The following is a 15,581-nucleotide window of genomic DNA, read 5'->3' as shown; positions in this document are numbered from 1 at the left end:
ACAAAGAGTCAAATACTGTGTAATCTCATTTATATGTAGATTTCTGTTGAACTCAAGTAGACAGTAGGGTGAAAGTCCCTAGGGTTGTGGAGATGTTAGTTCAGGCCACACAATTTCAGCTAGACAGGAAAAGTCAAGTCTAAGGAACCTATTGCACAGTAGGTCATAACCACATAGAGATTATAATAATGTGTTTTAAGAAAGACATCACTAAGAGGGTAGAGTTTTTGTTGCCACAAAATAATAGTATGTGAGGAAACATATTAGCTCAATTTATCTGTTTCTCAATGTTTATATACCTAAAAACATTGTGTTGAGTGAGCTGGGTGGTAGTGGCGCACGCCTTTAATTCCAGCACTCAGAAGGCAGAGGCAGGTAGTTCTCTATGAGATGGAGGCCAGCCTAGTGTACAAAGTGAGTTATCGGACAGCCAGGATTGTTACACAGAGAAACCCTCTCTCAAGAGAAGAAAAGAAAAGAAAAGGAAAGGAAAGGAAGGAAAGAAAGAAAGAAAAGAAAAGAAAAAGGAAAATTGTGTTGTCCATCAAGTTATAGAATTGTGTCATTTAAATCTGACTAATTTATAAAAATAATGTTTATACTAAATACCTGTATATTATCTGCCGAGATTACCAGACTTCTCTTTTTGAACTTACTAATATGGTATCAGTTCCAAAATATCAGTCATCCTTGTTTGTATCCATAGAATTAAAGCTACTTGGTAGAGTAGTCTTTTAAAACATGATTTATAGCTTCTTTAGAATTTTCTCTTAAAGGCTTATAAATAATATTGGCCCATAAACATTTTTGTGAGCATGTGTATGAATGAATGGAAAGAGACAGAAAAAAAGGGACAGAGAGAATCATAAATCCTTTATTTCATTATAAAATTTTTACTTGTTTCATAAAATGAATTTGATAAGCTGGTGTGTCTTCTAATTATATTCATATATTATAACTATAAGAATCTTTTGTTTTGAAAGCAGCAAATCCTTGAAGCACACAGTCATGTGGGCTCAGAACGTGATATTTTTAGATAATTTAATGCACCATCCTTGGTAATGGTTTTTATTTTCTTACACTGGTGTTAACAGTTTAACTTCTTCTCTGAAAGGACTCAACATACACAAACGTATTCATAAAGTATTCTTGATTTACATGTAGGACTGCCTATGTAGGTTCAAATATAACATACCAAGCCCCTGTTTGCTCTCTCTCTCTCCAGTCACACTCTTTATATTTATGTACTAAACAGAGAGTGAGTAAGATCCTCCTTTGTGCCTAGAGGAGCCATCGCCTCGTGAGATTCTGGCTGGCCTGGAGTCCTTACAGCCAACCCAGGGAAGATCGTGGTAGAAGAGGAAGCCTGACCCTTCCTACCTGCTTGCTTCCTGAAGCTGTTCCAGACACAGACTCGGTTACCAATCAGCATTTTCAGAAACTGCCACGTTAGCAAAGATACCTTGCCAGTTGCCTACAATGTAAAATGGCAACTGGACTTGATTCACAACCTAAAACACTTACTAAAAGAGAAGGGGAAAGAGAGGATGGGTAAGAAGGGACTAGAAGGAAAGAGAAGCCCTTAATGTGATGTTGGACTTAAACCAGGGTTTGCAATAGAAAGCTATAAATTTCCACTAATCAAAAGTTAATGAGTCCAGAAGTTCGGCCAAGTTTAAGACTACTGATGGTCAATTCACCAAAATTACTTTCAGTACATCTTCAATGTTTAAAAATTATCTAATTTCGGTATGTTTGATTTAGGATTTTAGACAGCTCTTTTTACGGGTACAGATTCTTGATTGACAGAATCAGTCCATGGTATCTATCTATCCAAATCTGAACATTTCACACATTTCCCATCGCCAGTACCGGGAACTATATTGGCTTGAAGCAGATATAATGTACAAAACTAAATAAGGTTTCAACTCCAAGTCCACTAGACTCAGCCAGGTAGAGATTTAATGCCAAATAGATTTGCTTTCTTCCTGAATTTTTGTCTTACCTGTTCACAGGAAATCAATGTGGCTTATGTAGACACAGAAAAATGATGACATTTTCCCATCCCCACTTGATCCCATCCTTGCCCCCATCATTTTTTATTTTCCGTTTTTTTTTAAAATAGAGTGCCTTTCAAAGAAGGAAAGAGTAAACTGCTTCTCCTTGGCTTCATATTCACTTCAAAGAGATCTTGATTCTAGGATGTTCTAGAGAGATTGTGTTGCCCTCTTGTCATAGCTGAGCATGAACTCTCAAGTATTCTGCCTCCCCGGCTACCACATGCCTGCACTAACATGCCTGTGCTTTGAGTTCGAGTGGATTGTTCATTTAATTTTGAAAATATGTTTTATTTATTCTTCTCTGTGTCTTTCTGTCTCCATACCCCCTCGTGTGTGTGTGTGTGTGTATCTTTCTGTATGTCTGTCTCTATGTGTGGTGTGTGTATTATATGAGTGTACATGTGTATATATAGAAGATAAAGGACAATTTGTAGAACTTGGTTCTCCCCTCTCTCCATGTAGTTTCTAGGATTAAACTGAGATCTTCAAGCTTGGTACAAAGTATGGCTACCCACTGAGCCATCTGGTCGACTTCAGATTTTTTTTTAATAAGTGACAATTGATTCCCTAGCTGTTCAACATCCTGAATATTCTTTACTGTAAAGTTTAAATACATTTGGTTTATATAATGATACTTTTTAAAGATCCTAACAAAGTTAAAACAGCTAAGTTTTAAGTCTGGAATTCTTTAGAAATAAAACAGTTATATGTCTAACTTAGGAGGAAGTGTGAATTCATCAAAAATTATTACTCTCCTTCTGATGATTGGGATTATATTTAGGGTTTTTTTTTTAAAAAATGTATAAGCACACCTCTGCATTTACCAAAGAATTAATAAAATGAGTTTGATTCCATTCCTGTGTAATTCTTTTTCTGGGGTTGGTTTGCAAGGTGCCATCACTGGAACTTGGAGCCCTTGTTATTGTTTCAGAAGTTCTATGTTCCCTACAGCTCTAGGAGATACTTTCCTTTTCCTCCTTGTTACCTGAAACTAATACAGAAATGACCCTTTGAAACAGAGACGAATGAGCGACCTTGAATTATTCAGGATCTTTATTACTAATGAATGTACTTCTTAGAGCTCTTAAAAAAAACAGTGCAAGTTCTATTACCACTGTTGTGCCTGAAGCTGCTGGGCAGTCAGAAGGAGAAATCAACCCAACGTGAGAATGCCATACCTGGGGATCTCCTCAGCCTTCCCTACTTCCACAATTGGGGGGTCATAGCTACAGAGAAGGAAACTGAGAAAGGTAAGGGGCTGTTGACTGTGCATCTCCAGCTGTTCGGAATGGATGGACAGCCACCTTTTCATACCCCGGGGGTTCCAGAGGGCATACGTGGGAGGCAGCTCTACCAAGGAGAGTGCTTAGCGTAGTTCTTACTGAGTCTTTCCAAACAGACACCTTGACATATTCAGAAACATCCTAGGTCTTGTCACCTCTCAGGTTGCCACTATTGCCATTATTTTGTTTCATTTAATTTTTTAAAAAAACTTAAGGCAGAGTATCATATAGAGTAGGCTGTTCTGCTCCCCCTGATCTCACTTCCCAACTATGGCCACACATCACTATACCTACTTTCTATGGGCTGTGATCAAACCCACAGTTTCATGCTAAACAAGTACTCTACCAACTGAGCTGCATCCCCATCTCACTATCATTTTTAACGAAAAAAAAAATGGAATCAGTCTCTGAAGTAATTTTTATTTAAAATTACATTTATCTGCCAAATTATTTTTTTTTACTTTACGTCATTCATTTACTGGATGAGAAGAAAATATTACTTAAATTTAATTGTCATTTAACCTTTTTAAAATCTTCAACTACTCAAGTTAACAAATACATCTTTTATTAGAACTGTATAAATTTTTCTTATAAGCATAGCATTCTTTTTTTAAAATTCTTTTTAGATTTGTTCATTTTATTTGATGTGTGTGAGCATTTCACCTGTATGCATGTATGTGCACCGTGTGCATGCCTGGTGCTCACAGAGGTCAGAAGAGGGTGCTGAATCTCCTGACTCTGGAGTTCCAGATGGCTATGGACTACCATATGGCTTGGAACCAAACCCAGATTCTCTGTAAGAGCAACAAATGCTCTGAAATGCCAAGCCATCTCTCTAGCCTAAGCATAGCATCCTCTTTGTTGAATCTCTATCCCAGGGCTCCTCGTTTTCATCCCTTCCCCACAAGGGATGTGGTGATCTCCCTGAACAGCTGTGTTCGCTGCTCTACAGGTGAATGGTCCGTTGGTTGTCCCTCGTCCATCATCCTTCTGCTGGGAAACCTTCCGCAGAAAACGCTGCTTCATTTCTAGTTACAAGGACTGTCCTGCCATCTGTCCCACCATCCCGGGAAATCAATGAGATGGACCCTAGAAAGCAAGGTGAGCATTTACCATTGAGTTTTTCAATTCAGACTGTAGACACAGGTGTGGTTTTAGACTTCTGAGGCACAGAATGAGGATCTGGCAAACTTGGGGGTGAAAAGTAATTTATTGGGTGACTGAAATCATCATCTCTCTTCTAAACAAAACTCCATTACCGTGTAGAAGAATATTTTCTCTTTCATCTCTAAAATGGCAGGAATAATTTAATACAAAATTTAGCATCAACATAATTTTATTTTACATTAGTATTCTTATCACAAATACTTGTGTCCTGTTATTAAAGTGACATCTCTGTATATGTTTTATAATCAAGCTAAGTTTGCAGTCCAACATGGACCCAAAAGTGAGAGAAAGATCCCCAGCTGTCACTAAACAGATATCTGGTAGAACAATATGGGGGATTACTTCCCCCATTCCAGCGTCTCTACATTCCAAAATAAGCCCCAGAGTGGTCAAGGGCCTTTTCTGTTGTGAATTTATTTGCAACTTTATTTCCTTATTAAATATAGACTGTTAACTTTAATTGTTTGGTTTTAAATTGTATGATCTCATATTATTTATTGAAATCAACAATATAAATGTTTCCAGTCTGAGCCCTCCTACCAATATGCTATGCACAAAGCAGCAGATAACACATGTACACTTCTAATTCTCGCCCCAAAGCAGTGTTTCTCCCTTCAGTGTGCGTCCATGGGGCTTGGTAAATGTTGGCTTCTGTCTACAAAGTTTGTGGTGCAATGTTTCTGGGGCAGGATGTTCACTGTTGGCAAGTTCCTAGCCAATACCAGTGGGGATTCCCTGGGCCATGTTTTGATGACTGCTGGATATCAAGCTAATGATAGGAAATTGAAAGAGATATTATCATATTCACCCTGGTATCCATGGAGAATAAACATAATCATGTGACTGAGGAGAATAAGGGTAGTTTAAAACCAGAAATTGTTTCCCAAACTGCTTCTATGAACAGGAATACAAGCACCATGCGTTGTAACTGCTTAAATTGTCTAAAACTGCTTGCTCATAACTTGAGGCCTGAGACATCCAGCAATTCCTCTTTTTCTTGAGTTTGCCCCCATTATCAGAAAATAATGCCCTGAGGAGATGGGGCTGGAAGCAGGTCACCTGGGATACTTACACATTCTGCGTGGTGCATTCTATCACAGCTTGGCCACATTGTGCTGCATAGCTTTATCAGACGACCGACACGGCAACGCATCACCTGACAGGAGTGACGGGCCAGATGGCTTGCAGCTCCATGTCTCTCCTTCAATAGGAGCTGCAGCTGGGGACCCAAGGCCCTGGGTTTGCTGATTCTCTGTATCCTCTTGATGCAGTTGAGAGAAACCAGGGCGCAAAAACCCGTCCATTTGTAGAGGAACAAAACATGCCGGATATCACACTTTTTTTTTTTTTTTTTTTTTGGTTTTTCGAGACAGGGTTTCTTTGTGGTTTTGGAGCCTGTCCTGGAACTAGCTCTTGTGGACCAGGGTGGTCTCGAACTCACAGAGATCCGCCTGCCCTCTGCCTCCCGAGTGCTGGGATTAAAGGCATGCGCCACCACCACCCGGCGATATCACACTTTTATAAATTACTTCTGCTCCTCTGTGCCTGTCTCAGTGTGTTGTTCTGCAGAGAGAAGCTAAGATGCCTCTGATTTCTCCCACTTTCTAATGTCTTAAAAGTAAACATTTTTAGAGCACAAAGAAACACTGACTCCCTAAAGAACTAGGGCTGGGGTTCTGTAATACGTTTGCGTAGACCAGATATGAAGGAGTTTGAGGTGCCATCTCTTACTTGGAAGACAATCTTTAGGCAGACCCCTGTATCTATTTTATGTAGGAGTCTTTGACACATGAGCATGTATTGCTTATTGAACCAATACACAATTGAAAGTTCTTTGGTATTTATGAAGAATTAATTCTAAGACTCCAGAGATCCAGATCTGCAAATGATTGAATTCCTCACGTAAAATGTCATGGTACTTGCACATACCTGTTTATATCCGACCCATACTGAAAATTACCCTTGCATTACTTATAACATCTAATAAAGTATAAATTCCATGGAAATAGTTCTTGTTCTGTATTATTTGTGGATTAAAGAAAAAGTCTGTGTTCTGTATAGGTGCAGTTTTATGACTATTTTGATCCATCACCTATTGAACCTGCAGATGTGGGAGCTTCAGATGTAGTTGGCCAGCTGCTAAATTCAGGGTGGTGCTTGTGGTGCTCTAACTTTTGCAAAAGTGGATGGTTTGGCTCAGCATTGCCTTGCTGAACCTCCCAATCATGGGGGTTTCAGCTGAATTCACAATAGCAAATATGAATTTCCTCCTGTGGAGGTGAAAACAGGAATTTTATCAGAAAACAGTTGCTACCCTTAACAGTTGTGCTACCATGGCTTTGGTGGCTGATACTGCCCTGCCAGGCACACAGATGTGCCACCATGGCTTTGGTGACTGATTCTGCCCTGACAGGCATACAGATGTGCCGCCATGGCTTTAGGGGCTGATACTGCCGGGCAAGGCACAACTGTTGCGCACAGGGTTTGGACGGAGTGAGGCTATTGATAACACTCTTCCCTCACACCGTCCACAGGACCTTCTGGATCATGAAATGAAATTTTACGGTGAAATAGAGGGAGTCCAGACTGCCAACTTTATTGCACAAGATAAGCACGTCCACAAGGGTCTATATTTTTGACCTTTCAAGAATGTTTAATGTCTTGGGCTAAGCATGCCCAAAAATGTCCCTGCCATCTTGGCTTCTAGACCGGTGGCTTTAAAGCAAACGTGTTAGTATTGTACCTTTTGACATGTTCAAAGCTGTGGCTGTTCTTCAACTGCATCGATATAGATACAGATACAGATATGAATATAGATATTCTGCCCTTCCCAAATAAAAGTCCATCCTTTCTTTATTCAAGGAAAACATTATTTGAAAATAATTTCCATCATCTCTTTACCTGCTGCCAGCAATAAATCTTTCTCTCTTCTTTTCTTTTTTGGCAGTGCAAACTTTGGCTTTGCACTCACCAGGATGTAAGCTTGTTAAATTCTGTTGCACTAGGGCCTCAGTAGAGTGGATTTAATGAACTTCTCCTTAAATTCAAAGACGTTTTAGCTCTCTCCTAAGGAATTAGTAGAGCTTGGTCTTTGAAACACACACAGGATGACTGAGAAAATGCTACCATTTCACACTTTAAATTCTACAATTGCTGCCTGAACAACAGACAAAACAAAGAGTGTTGCTGTAACTCTCCTGCTACGTGTGCCTGAGTCAGTGAAATCCACTGAACTGCTCTTACTTCATTTCTTTTGGGGGTTCACTTAGCAAAGACTGAAGAGCCGGCTGTGTTTCTAACCACAAAATTTCCCCCTGCATGGTAACCCACTTATTCTCAATGTCTTACATCTTTGAAATTAGTTGTATTTTCAAGTCCTTCTCCTCCTTAACATGAATAGTATGTCAGTCTTGATCTCAGAGCTTAGCTGTATGCAAAACTTTTAATCCAGAAGGAACATTATGGTTATAAAGTATTTAGCTGGAATTTGCCATCACAGAAAACACTCAATGTGCAAGTTGCTCAAAATACAAACAACAAGCACAGCTCTTCCCCAATTTTACAATTTGTTTCCTCTCTTGCTGATAGTTCTAATTAATAACTTCATTATTCCTGAAGTTTTCACACCCAATGTTTGGGATCTCCAGCTTGGGGCCCCATTCCAGAGTCAGGTCTAACTCCTCCCGTTCCAAACCCCACCCTCAATGCACCAAGCAGGGACACATCCCCTGGAGCTGCCCTTTTCAAAACTCTGCCCCAAGAAAGCCTGCCAAAAGTTGGCCCCTCCTTTGGGCTGCTCAACATAATACTTATAGGCTACTTAAGACCTGGTAGCCATATTGACCACATGATTCCTCTCCTGCCCTCCCTCCCAAAGGTCACCCGGGAGTTGCTTTGCTCTGTTCATTCAACCTGGATTTAATAATTTGGTTTGATTGGCTTATTACATTGGCGGCAGCAGATTTCCTATAAATGGGGATTCAGAAAATTTATCATCTTGGTCTTAGCTTGCTTCCTATTGTTGTGATAAACACCATGATCAAAAGCAACTTGAGAAAGGAAAGGGTTTATTTCATGTTACAGCTTAAAGTCATTAATGATGGAACTTCAGGGCAAGGGCTGTAGCAGCAGCTCTGGAGGAAAGCTCTTACAGGCTTAAGGGGCACCCTGTTTGCTCAGCTCCCCTTTGTGTACAACCCAGGAACACCTTCCCAGAGGGAAGATTCCTAGAGGGATGAGCCTTGACACTCCATCCTTAGTCAAGACAATGCCCTACAGACTTGACTCCAGGCCAATCTGATAGAGGCGTTTTTCCTCAGTTGAGGTTATCTCTTTCCAGATGACTTTTGTTTGTGCCAAGTTGAGAGAAAAAAAAGTAGCACACCCTACCATTTGAACTCCTCCCCATTCATAAAGAAAACAGTAGCCCTCAGACAAGAACAGGTACCACCATCATTGTATCTTTCTATTTTAGTCTTCCTCTTGAGGCACAGAGGATGGGATACTCAGCAAAGCTGATCCCCGCTCCTCTCTAACCTCTCTCCATCAATGGTAGCTGTATCCAGCTGCAACAGAAAGTTTTGCTCAAAGAGGCCTTGCTTTGTGTTGTTGATAACTCCATGGAGAGAACTGTTTTATAGTGAGATGACAATATGATTAAAATACATTGCATTCTTGACAATTTTTAAGTGGGTATCTTAACTCTTCTCACCACCAACAAGGTATAATTGTGTGAGACAAAGCATTTTACTGGTTAAATCTGTGTAACTGACCCACAGTTTGTACATATTTTAAAACAACTTATTGCACAAAGTAGGTCTGGGGATGTACTCCAGTGGTAGAGTGGCTTGCCTAGACATAGCCTTGCTTCCTCTCCTACACTGAGAGAACAGTTATACATTATAAATCTTTATGAGTGTATGTGTTAATTGACGCTAAATTGAAAGCAAAGAATAGCCTGTGCTGTGGTCAGAAGTCATCACCGACAAGCAGTGTACCCAGAACTTCTCTGCTCTTTTCTTGGGTATTGATTACATTTCCAGGGTGCAAACCCTGACAAGGGGAGTAATTGTTGCTCCTATCCACATTTCCAAGTTGCAGTCCAGGAGGAAAACCTCAGTCTGTTGACTTGAGACCTTGAACATGGAGTCAATGAAACAAGATTCAGGAGGTAAATTGTGTACCCATATTGGGTATGTATTCACCTTATATGTGTGGATTTGGGCTTCATTTCCCAATGGACAGAGGACAGTTGCAGTAATACATGTAGGGTTTCAGAACTCCTACTAGAGGTAGGATATCAGGCCGATATCTTACCTCTGCTTTCTGAAGTTCACCTTCTTTGACCTTCAGCTGTTGATTTCTCCACTGACTTTGGCTTTCATTGTTATGTTTCCTCTTGGATTTCTCTTCTTCCTCATTAGTTAACTGATTCTGCTTCTCGCTCTCACAGTTGCTATGTAATCCTGCCTTCTGTTCACTAACTACACTTTGCTCAGGCAACCTAAGTGATGCACATGATGTTATTGGCCTGGGGCACCGATGATAGCTGACTCTCCTGCTCCACTCAGCTAACAGTCCTGATGCAGGGTGCAGAACCAGCAATTGGGGAACTGATCATTACCTACATAGCTTCTCTCCCAAACATTCTCTAAAGCTGAGCTGTCAGTACACAGTTTCTAACCACACGTGACTTCTGAAGACTTGACATACTACTGTAAACTGAGATGTACCCCAAATATAAAAGGTTTCAATGATTTAACTTGATAAAATACATTGTGAATAATTTGATAATGTGTTAAACAATATCTTAACATCCTTGCTGAAAATAGGAGGAAGAAGCACCAATAATATTCTATATCCCTGCCACAATATACTACTCATCTGAAACAAATAAATAAAATACCAGATATTAGAACTGATAAGAATAAGACAGCTGCGCCGATGCAAAAAAAAAAAAATCCATTTAGGTCAAATCAAACCAAATCAAAATGCCCATTGTTTTGTTAAGGATGACGCTCTCGGGTGGCCGAGCTCAAGGTAGGGAGACAGGACAGCAGGGAGCTCATGCAGTGTTTCTCCTCTAGGAGGACACTTAAATCCCCTGTGGAAGGGGTCCTGACCCCTCCCTGGCATTCTGGGATTTGGAGTTCAGAGCAATGCAACTCCCAGGCCAGGGGCTGGGGGCTACTCTCCCAACTTAACAGGAACCATTTAACTTTCTACACTGTTACAAACAAGGTAAAATCAGTCTCCTTTACAGACCTTGTCAATAAAGTCTTCAACTAAACCAGTATCTACTGACTGGATTTGGCACAGAATAATAGATGGAATTTTATTTTCTGTTACTATTTGTAAACCTTAATCTATATATATATATTCATATATTTGGAAGGAAGACATGGTAGCTGATACTAAAATCTTTAGATGAGCTTATTGTCTGTAGATAATTTCAAGTTCCCTGGACCTTAGACAACTGTTCTATTGTCAATAAATTTTTTTTCTATAAGTGTTGCAGGGGGCACCAGGCCACTTGTTTATCCCTGCCTCCTGGCTAGCTTAACCCCGAAATAACCACACAGAAGCTGTATTCATTAAAACACTGCTTGGCCCATAAGCTAACCTCTTATTGGCTAATTCTTACATCTTAATTTAACCCATTTCTATTAATCTGTTTGTTGCCACGTGGCAGTGGCCTACTGGGTAAAATTCCAAGCATCTGTTTCTGACAGACCCATGGTGTCTCTCCCCTCTGCTTTCTTCGTCTCTCTTACTCCACCTTTCCTCCTCCTAGCATTCAGTTCTGTCTTCCCTGCCTACCCAAGTTCTGCCCTATCAACTAGGCCAAGGCCGTTTCTTTATTCATTAACCAATGAAAGCAACACATAAACAGAAGGATCTCCTACACCATACAGGAAGTTTTCAAACTTTAGCCTTTATCACATCTACTTCAAGGTATTGTCCAATTGCACATTAATGTGCCTCTCCCTGCAGTGTGTTGACAACATGCTACAGCCATGTTAGGATGGCATTTGTAACAAGCCCCAGATGATGCAGATATGGCTGGGCCAGAAACTCTGAAGACCACTACTTTGTACCATCAATGGCCAGTTTTAGCAGGCAATTTTGGCTGGCTAAAACAAACAATTCACGTATAAGACCTTATAAGGCTTCATTGAACTGCATTGCCAGAATGAACACATGAGGAGATTCTCTGCCATTATAAATTTTGTTAGCTGTGAAGAATGATCACCAGTCTTATCAGACAAGAAATCTGTCACGGGACAGCGAGGAGAAGTGCTGTGAAACTGTCATATGCCTTTTATTAACATTTACAGGTAGAACAACATGCTATCTGTCTTATTTATCTCATGTACAAAATAAGGCTCTGGGAGCCCTCGGATTTCCACCCAGGAGGTGGGATATGTTCAATGAGATAAACATTATCCACCATACGTCATGTTTTCTTCACAGGTGCTCTTAATAGGATTGAGAATTCTGTCTATAGAACAGCCTTCAAATTACGATCCATGCAAACTCTTTGCCAATGTAAGTACAAGTTCTTGGCAACACTTGAGACAATCTGATCTTGATGGTGTGTGATGTTCAATTTATGGGGAAAAAAAGCAAACCTTGTCCCATTTATGTAACTGCCTACATCAGGAAGATTGGACCTGTGTGTTTGAATTGTTGGTAACATACAAAAAGTGGGGTCAGGAGAGTCTGTTGTGAGCAATCCACCCATATGTTGCTATGTTGCGTCACTGACAGCAATAGAAAAGGCTGGCAAAGATCCAGGAAAACAAAACAAAACAATCCCAAACACCAAGATAAAGCATCACATGAGCTCCAGGTAGCAGGATCCAGAGATTATCACTATATGAATCTTGTGAGATTAATGGACAGTACCTTTATCTGCATATCTATAATATAGAACTCTCACAGAATACAGGAGACCCCTGCATTCCAACTGCCTTGCCCAGGCAACAGAGGCTTGCGATCAATGACAAGTTTACAGATCACTGTCAACCGTGGCCAGGTTTTATTTAAACCCTGTTTCTGAAGGCTGTTCCCCTATGCCTTAGACTCTACCCTTCAAAGCAATATCAGAAAACAAATAAAGAGTTTTCTTATGCTTATCTGTGAGGGTGATTTATGAAGCAGTGAGAAATAGACTTTCATCACTTCACAGACCGAAGCATTTTAAACCCAGCAGCTCTTGTGGCTCTTGACATCCCTGCCCTTTAGGTGGTACTGGGAGTGTTTATTAATTCTGTCTGTCACCCTCTGTTGGCAAGAAACTTTAGGGCTTGCTCGATTTCATTTTTTTCTCTATTCCTTGCCTTGTAAACTTTTTACATGATGGTGATATAGATTTGTGCCTGTGAAAAATAAGCCACCGTTTTTGTGAGTAGCCCTGGTGTTGTGAAATGCTGTTTCGAGAAAATAATATTGTTGGAACCAAGATTTTTAAAACATGATGTTGCCGAATGTGAGTGAGACCTACAGAGTTGGGTAATTAGGCCACTGTTTTTAGGGTGTTGTTAGGGTTTTGCCTTTTTACTATGGTGACTGTGTATACAACATTCCAATACACTGTATTCTTCTGAAGCTGGACAGTAGATGGGAAAGCTGTGTTCAGGGCACAGTGCAAAAATATCCTCCCACTTCATCGCCACAGGGTTTCAACTTCTTTAGGATGTGCATTCGTCAAGTTTCTGGCTCTTTTTAACTTTTGTCTATAAGACAGCACCCCAGCAACCATCCTAGCAATAGTGTTTCCACACCTTAATAACACACAATTTTCCAAAATCAAGTCATTTGCCAAAATAGTCATAGCAGAACGGCACAGAAGATCTGTGTCCCTGATGGGCACATTTAATTCCCTTTAAAAAAATATGACCACTGTTGAAAACAAAAACAAAAGAGAAACAAAAAACTAATCTCACTTAAACACCAGAAAATATTTGCTGTGTTTGAAGCCGATTGCCCTCATCAGAAAAATAAGGTCCATCTTTCATTATTTCCTACAGTGGACTTGATGGACAGCTCTTTGATTCAGCAAGTTCTATCGTGTGGAGAGTTTGGGGAGAGCATGGAGACCTCTCTTTCTGTGCAGCAGCTTTTTGGGGAGCTCCAGGAGCTGTTTCAGAGAACCGGGATGGGCAAACCAGCACAAGTGCATCCACAAGCTCCAGAACTCACCCTGAGTCTTCTCGTGGCCATGTATGACAGGTGAGGGCTGGGGATTGCCCATGGCCGCAGCAGCAAGGCCTCTGGCCACCGGCCATTTGGGGCTGTCTAGTGTCCACTTGAGATCTGGTGTCTAAGGCGTTGTCTTTATCTGCTGATTATTTGTCACCTACTGACTCGTTACTCAGTAAGGAAATAGAGAAGTCTTCCGAGTGCCAGTCTTACAAATGGCACATACATAGCTAGAAGCAGGAAATGGTTTTCTTTTCTACAGAGCCATTCCCTTGCCAGAGCTGAATCCCCACTTTTGGAAGGGTGGCTGGATGGGTGTGTATATACTACGCTTTGTTCGTCCTTTCCTGCTGGCATAATTCTTGTTTGTTTCTTTCTTCTTTTATTTTCTTCCAAGTTTTGACTTAGTTGGGTTTTTAGCTGGGATAGAGTTGGATATTCTATGTAGAGACAACTAACAGATTACCTCACACCAGCGGGCAAGGCCCACTCTGGAGATGGTGGCTTGTGAAGCTGTGTGGGCACTTATGCATGTATTTAGTGTGTGGGTGCATATGTGTGTGTTTAGTGTGTGGGCGCATGTGCGTGTGTTTAGTGTGTGGGCACATGTGCGCGTGTTTAGTGTGTGGGCACATGTGCGTGTGTTTAGTGTGTGGGCACATGTGCGTGTGTTTAGTGTGTGCTTTGCTAAGCTGGGGACTTTCCTCTGCCCTTTCTCAGTTGGTCTGAGGAAGATGGAGGAGACAATGAACGATGCTGACATGAGCTTACCTCCCACGGGCAAATTCCTTATAATTGTTTCTTTCTTAATTTGCAACTTTTTCCTAATTTCACAAGTAATAGACAAATCTCCTCATGCTGTCATGATTTCGGTCTCTTTAAACATTAAGCCTTTGAGTGTACTTTCAAGTGTGTGCTTGTTGTAACAGCCTCCTGCCTTTGATAACTCCTAAGTACAGGGTAAAGCACCACAGCTAGTGTGCAGTCCACAGTCAGGGGCTAGGCCAGAGCCCACAAGTGGTTTTGGAGGGGACACATGCTTTTAATTTTATTTGTTCGTTTGTTTGTGTTTACTTATTCTAGACAGGGTTTCTCTGTGTAGCAGCTCTGGCTGTCCTAGAACTCACTCTGTAGACCAGGCTGTCCTCAAACTCACAGAGATCCTGTGTGTGCCTCCCGAGTGCTGGGGTTAAAGGCGTGCGCCACCGCCACACCACCCGACTATGTTGTTTATTTTTATCCTTATCTTTGCTGTGTGGAAGGCAGGCAGATGAATCCTAAGGGAGTTCGACTGCCCACTTCACATGTGCACACCCAGTCCTTGGCACAGTGATATCACAGAAAAGCATCCAGCAAATGTTTACCCAATGAGTTCATGGAGAAACTGATGAATCAGAAAACCATGTTCACTCAATGCCCTGCTGTGCCAAGTTCTACATATGTGAAGAGCCCATGGGAAGAGAGCAGTGTGGAGCATACATGAAACATCCCTTGATGGCCTAGATCAGAAGGCCTTCACAGGAACAGTCGGTGAGAAACTCCCCTAATAACTTCGCCTAAATAACGCTGCCTTCCCACACTTGTCTGGGATTTGTGGCCCCACAGCACGGGATCGGGTCGTCTCAGAATTCAACCTGTGGCTGCAGCGCTGGTTGCTCTCTCAGGGGACAGTCCTCTTACAAAGTACAGAGGTAACGTGTCAAAGTTAAGTGTGTTCTGAAGTGTGGTGACTCCCAGCCCAGTGTGTCATCCTCTTTGCTGATGTCTGAATCCCTTTCACCATGGCTTGCCCTGCGGTGTGTGCTCACCTTGGCTGGCTGGGTTTGTTTTTATTTTGTTTTTTGACATTTTAGTTTTATTTTATGGG

The 15,581-nt window shown here is 41.1% G+C and overlaps 1 protein-coding gene across 1 annotated transcript in view; it reads left to right on the top strand.

Annotated features, from left to right (window-relative positions):
* The first annotated feature begins 4,425 nt into the window (after window positions 1-4,425).
* The window catches only part of Dytn (dystrotelin), a 51,148-nt gene continuing 39,992 nt past the window's right edge, over window positions 4,426-15,581 (top strand). The window contains exons 1-4 of the mRNA XM_041631700.1: window positions 4,426-4,444; window positions 11,984-12,058; window positions 13,543-13,744; window positions 15,320-15,405. Coding sequence (XP_041487634.1) covers window positions 4,426-4,444; window positions 11,984-12,058; window positions 13,543-13,744; window positions 15,320-15,405 — 382 coding nt within the window. The remainder of the gene's footprint in view (window positions 4,445-11,983; window positions 12,059-13,542; window positions 13,745-15,319; window positions 15,406-15,581) is intronic.

Source organism: Microtus oregoni, unplaced genomic scaffold (genome assembly GCF_018167655.1).
Source record: "Microtus oregoni isolate MIOR12 unplaced genomic scaffold, Mior012 000038F_ref0000394, whole genome shotgun sequence".
In the NCBI taxonomy this organism is placed as follows: Eukaryota; Metazoa; Chordata; class Mammalia; order Rodentia; family Cricetidae; genus Microtus; species Microtus oregoni.
This window is presented reverse-complemented; position numbering and strand designations above follow the sequence as displayed.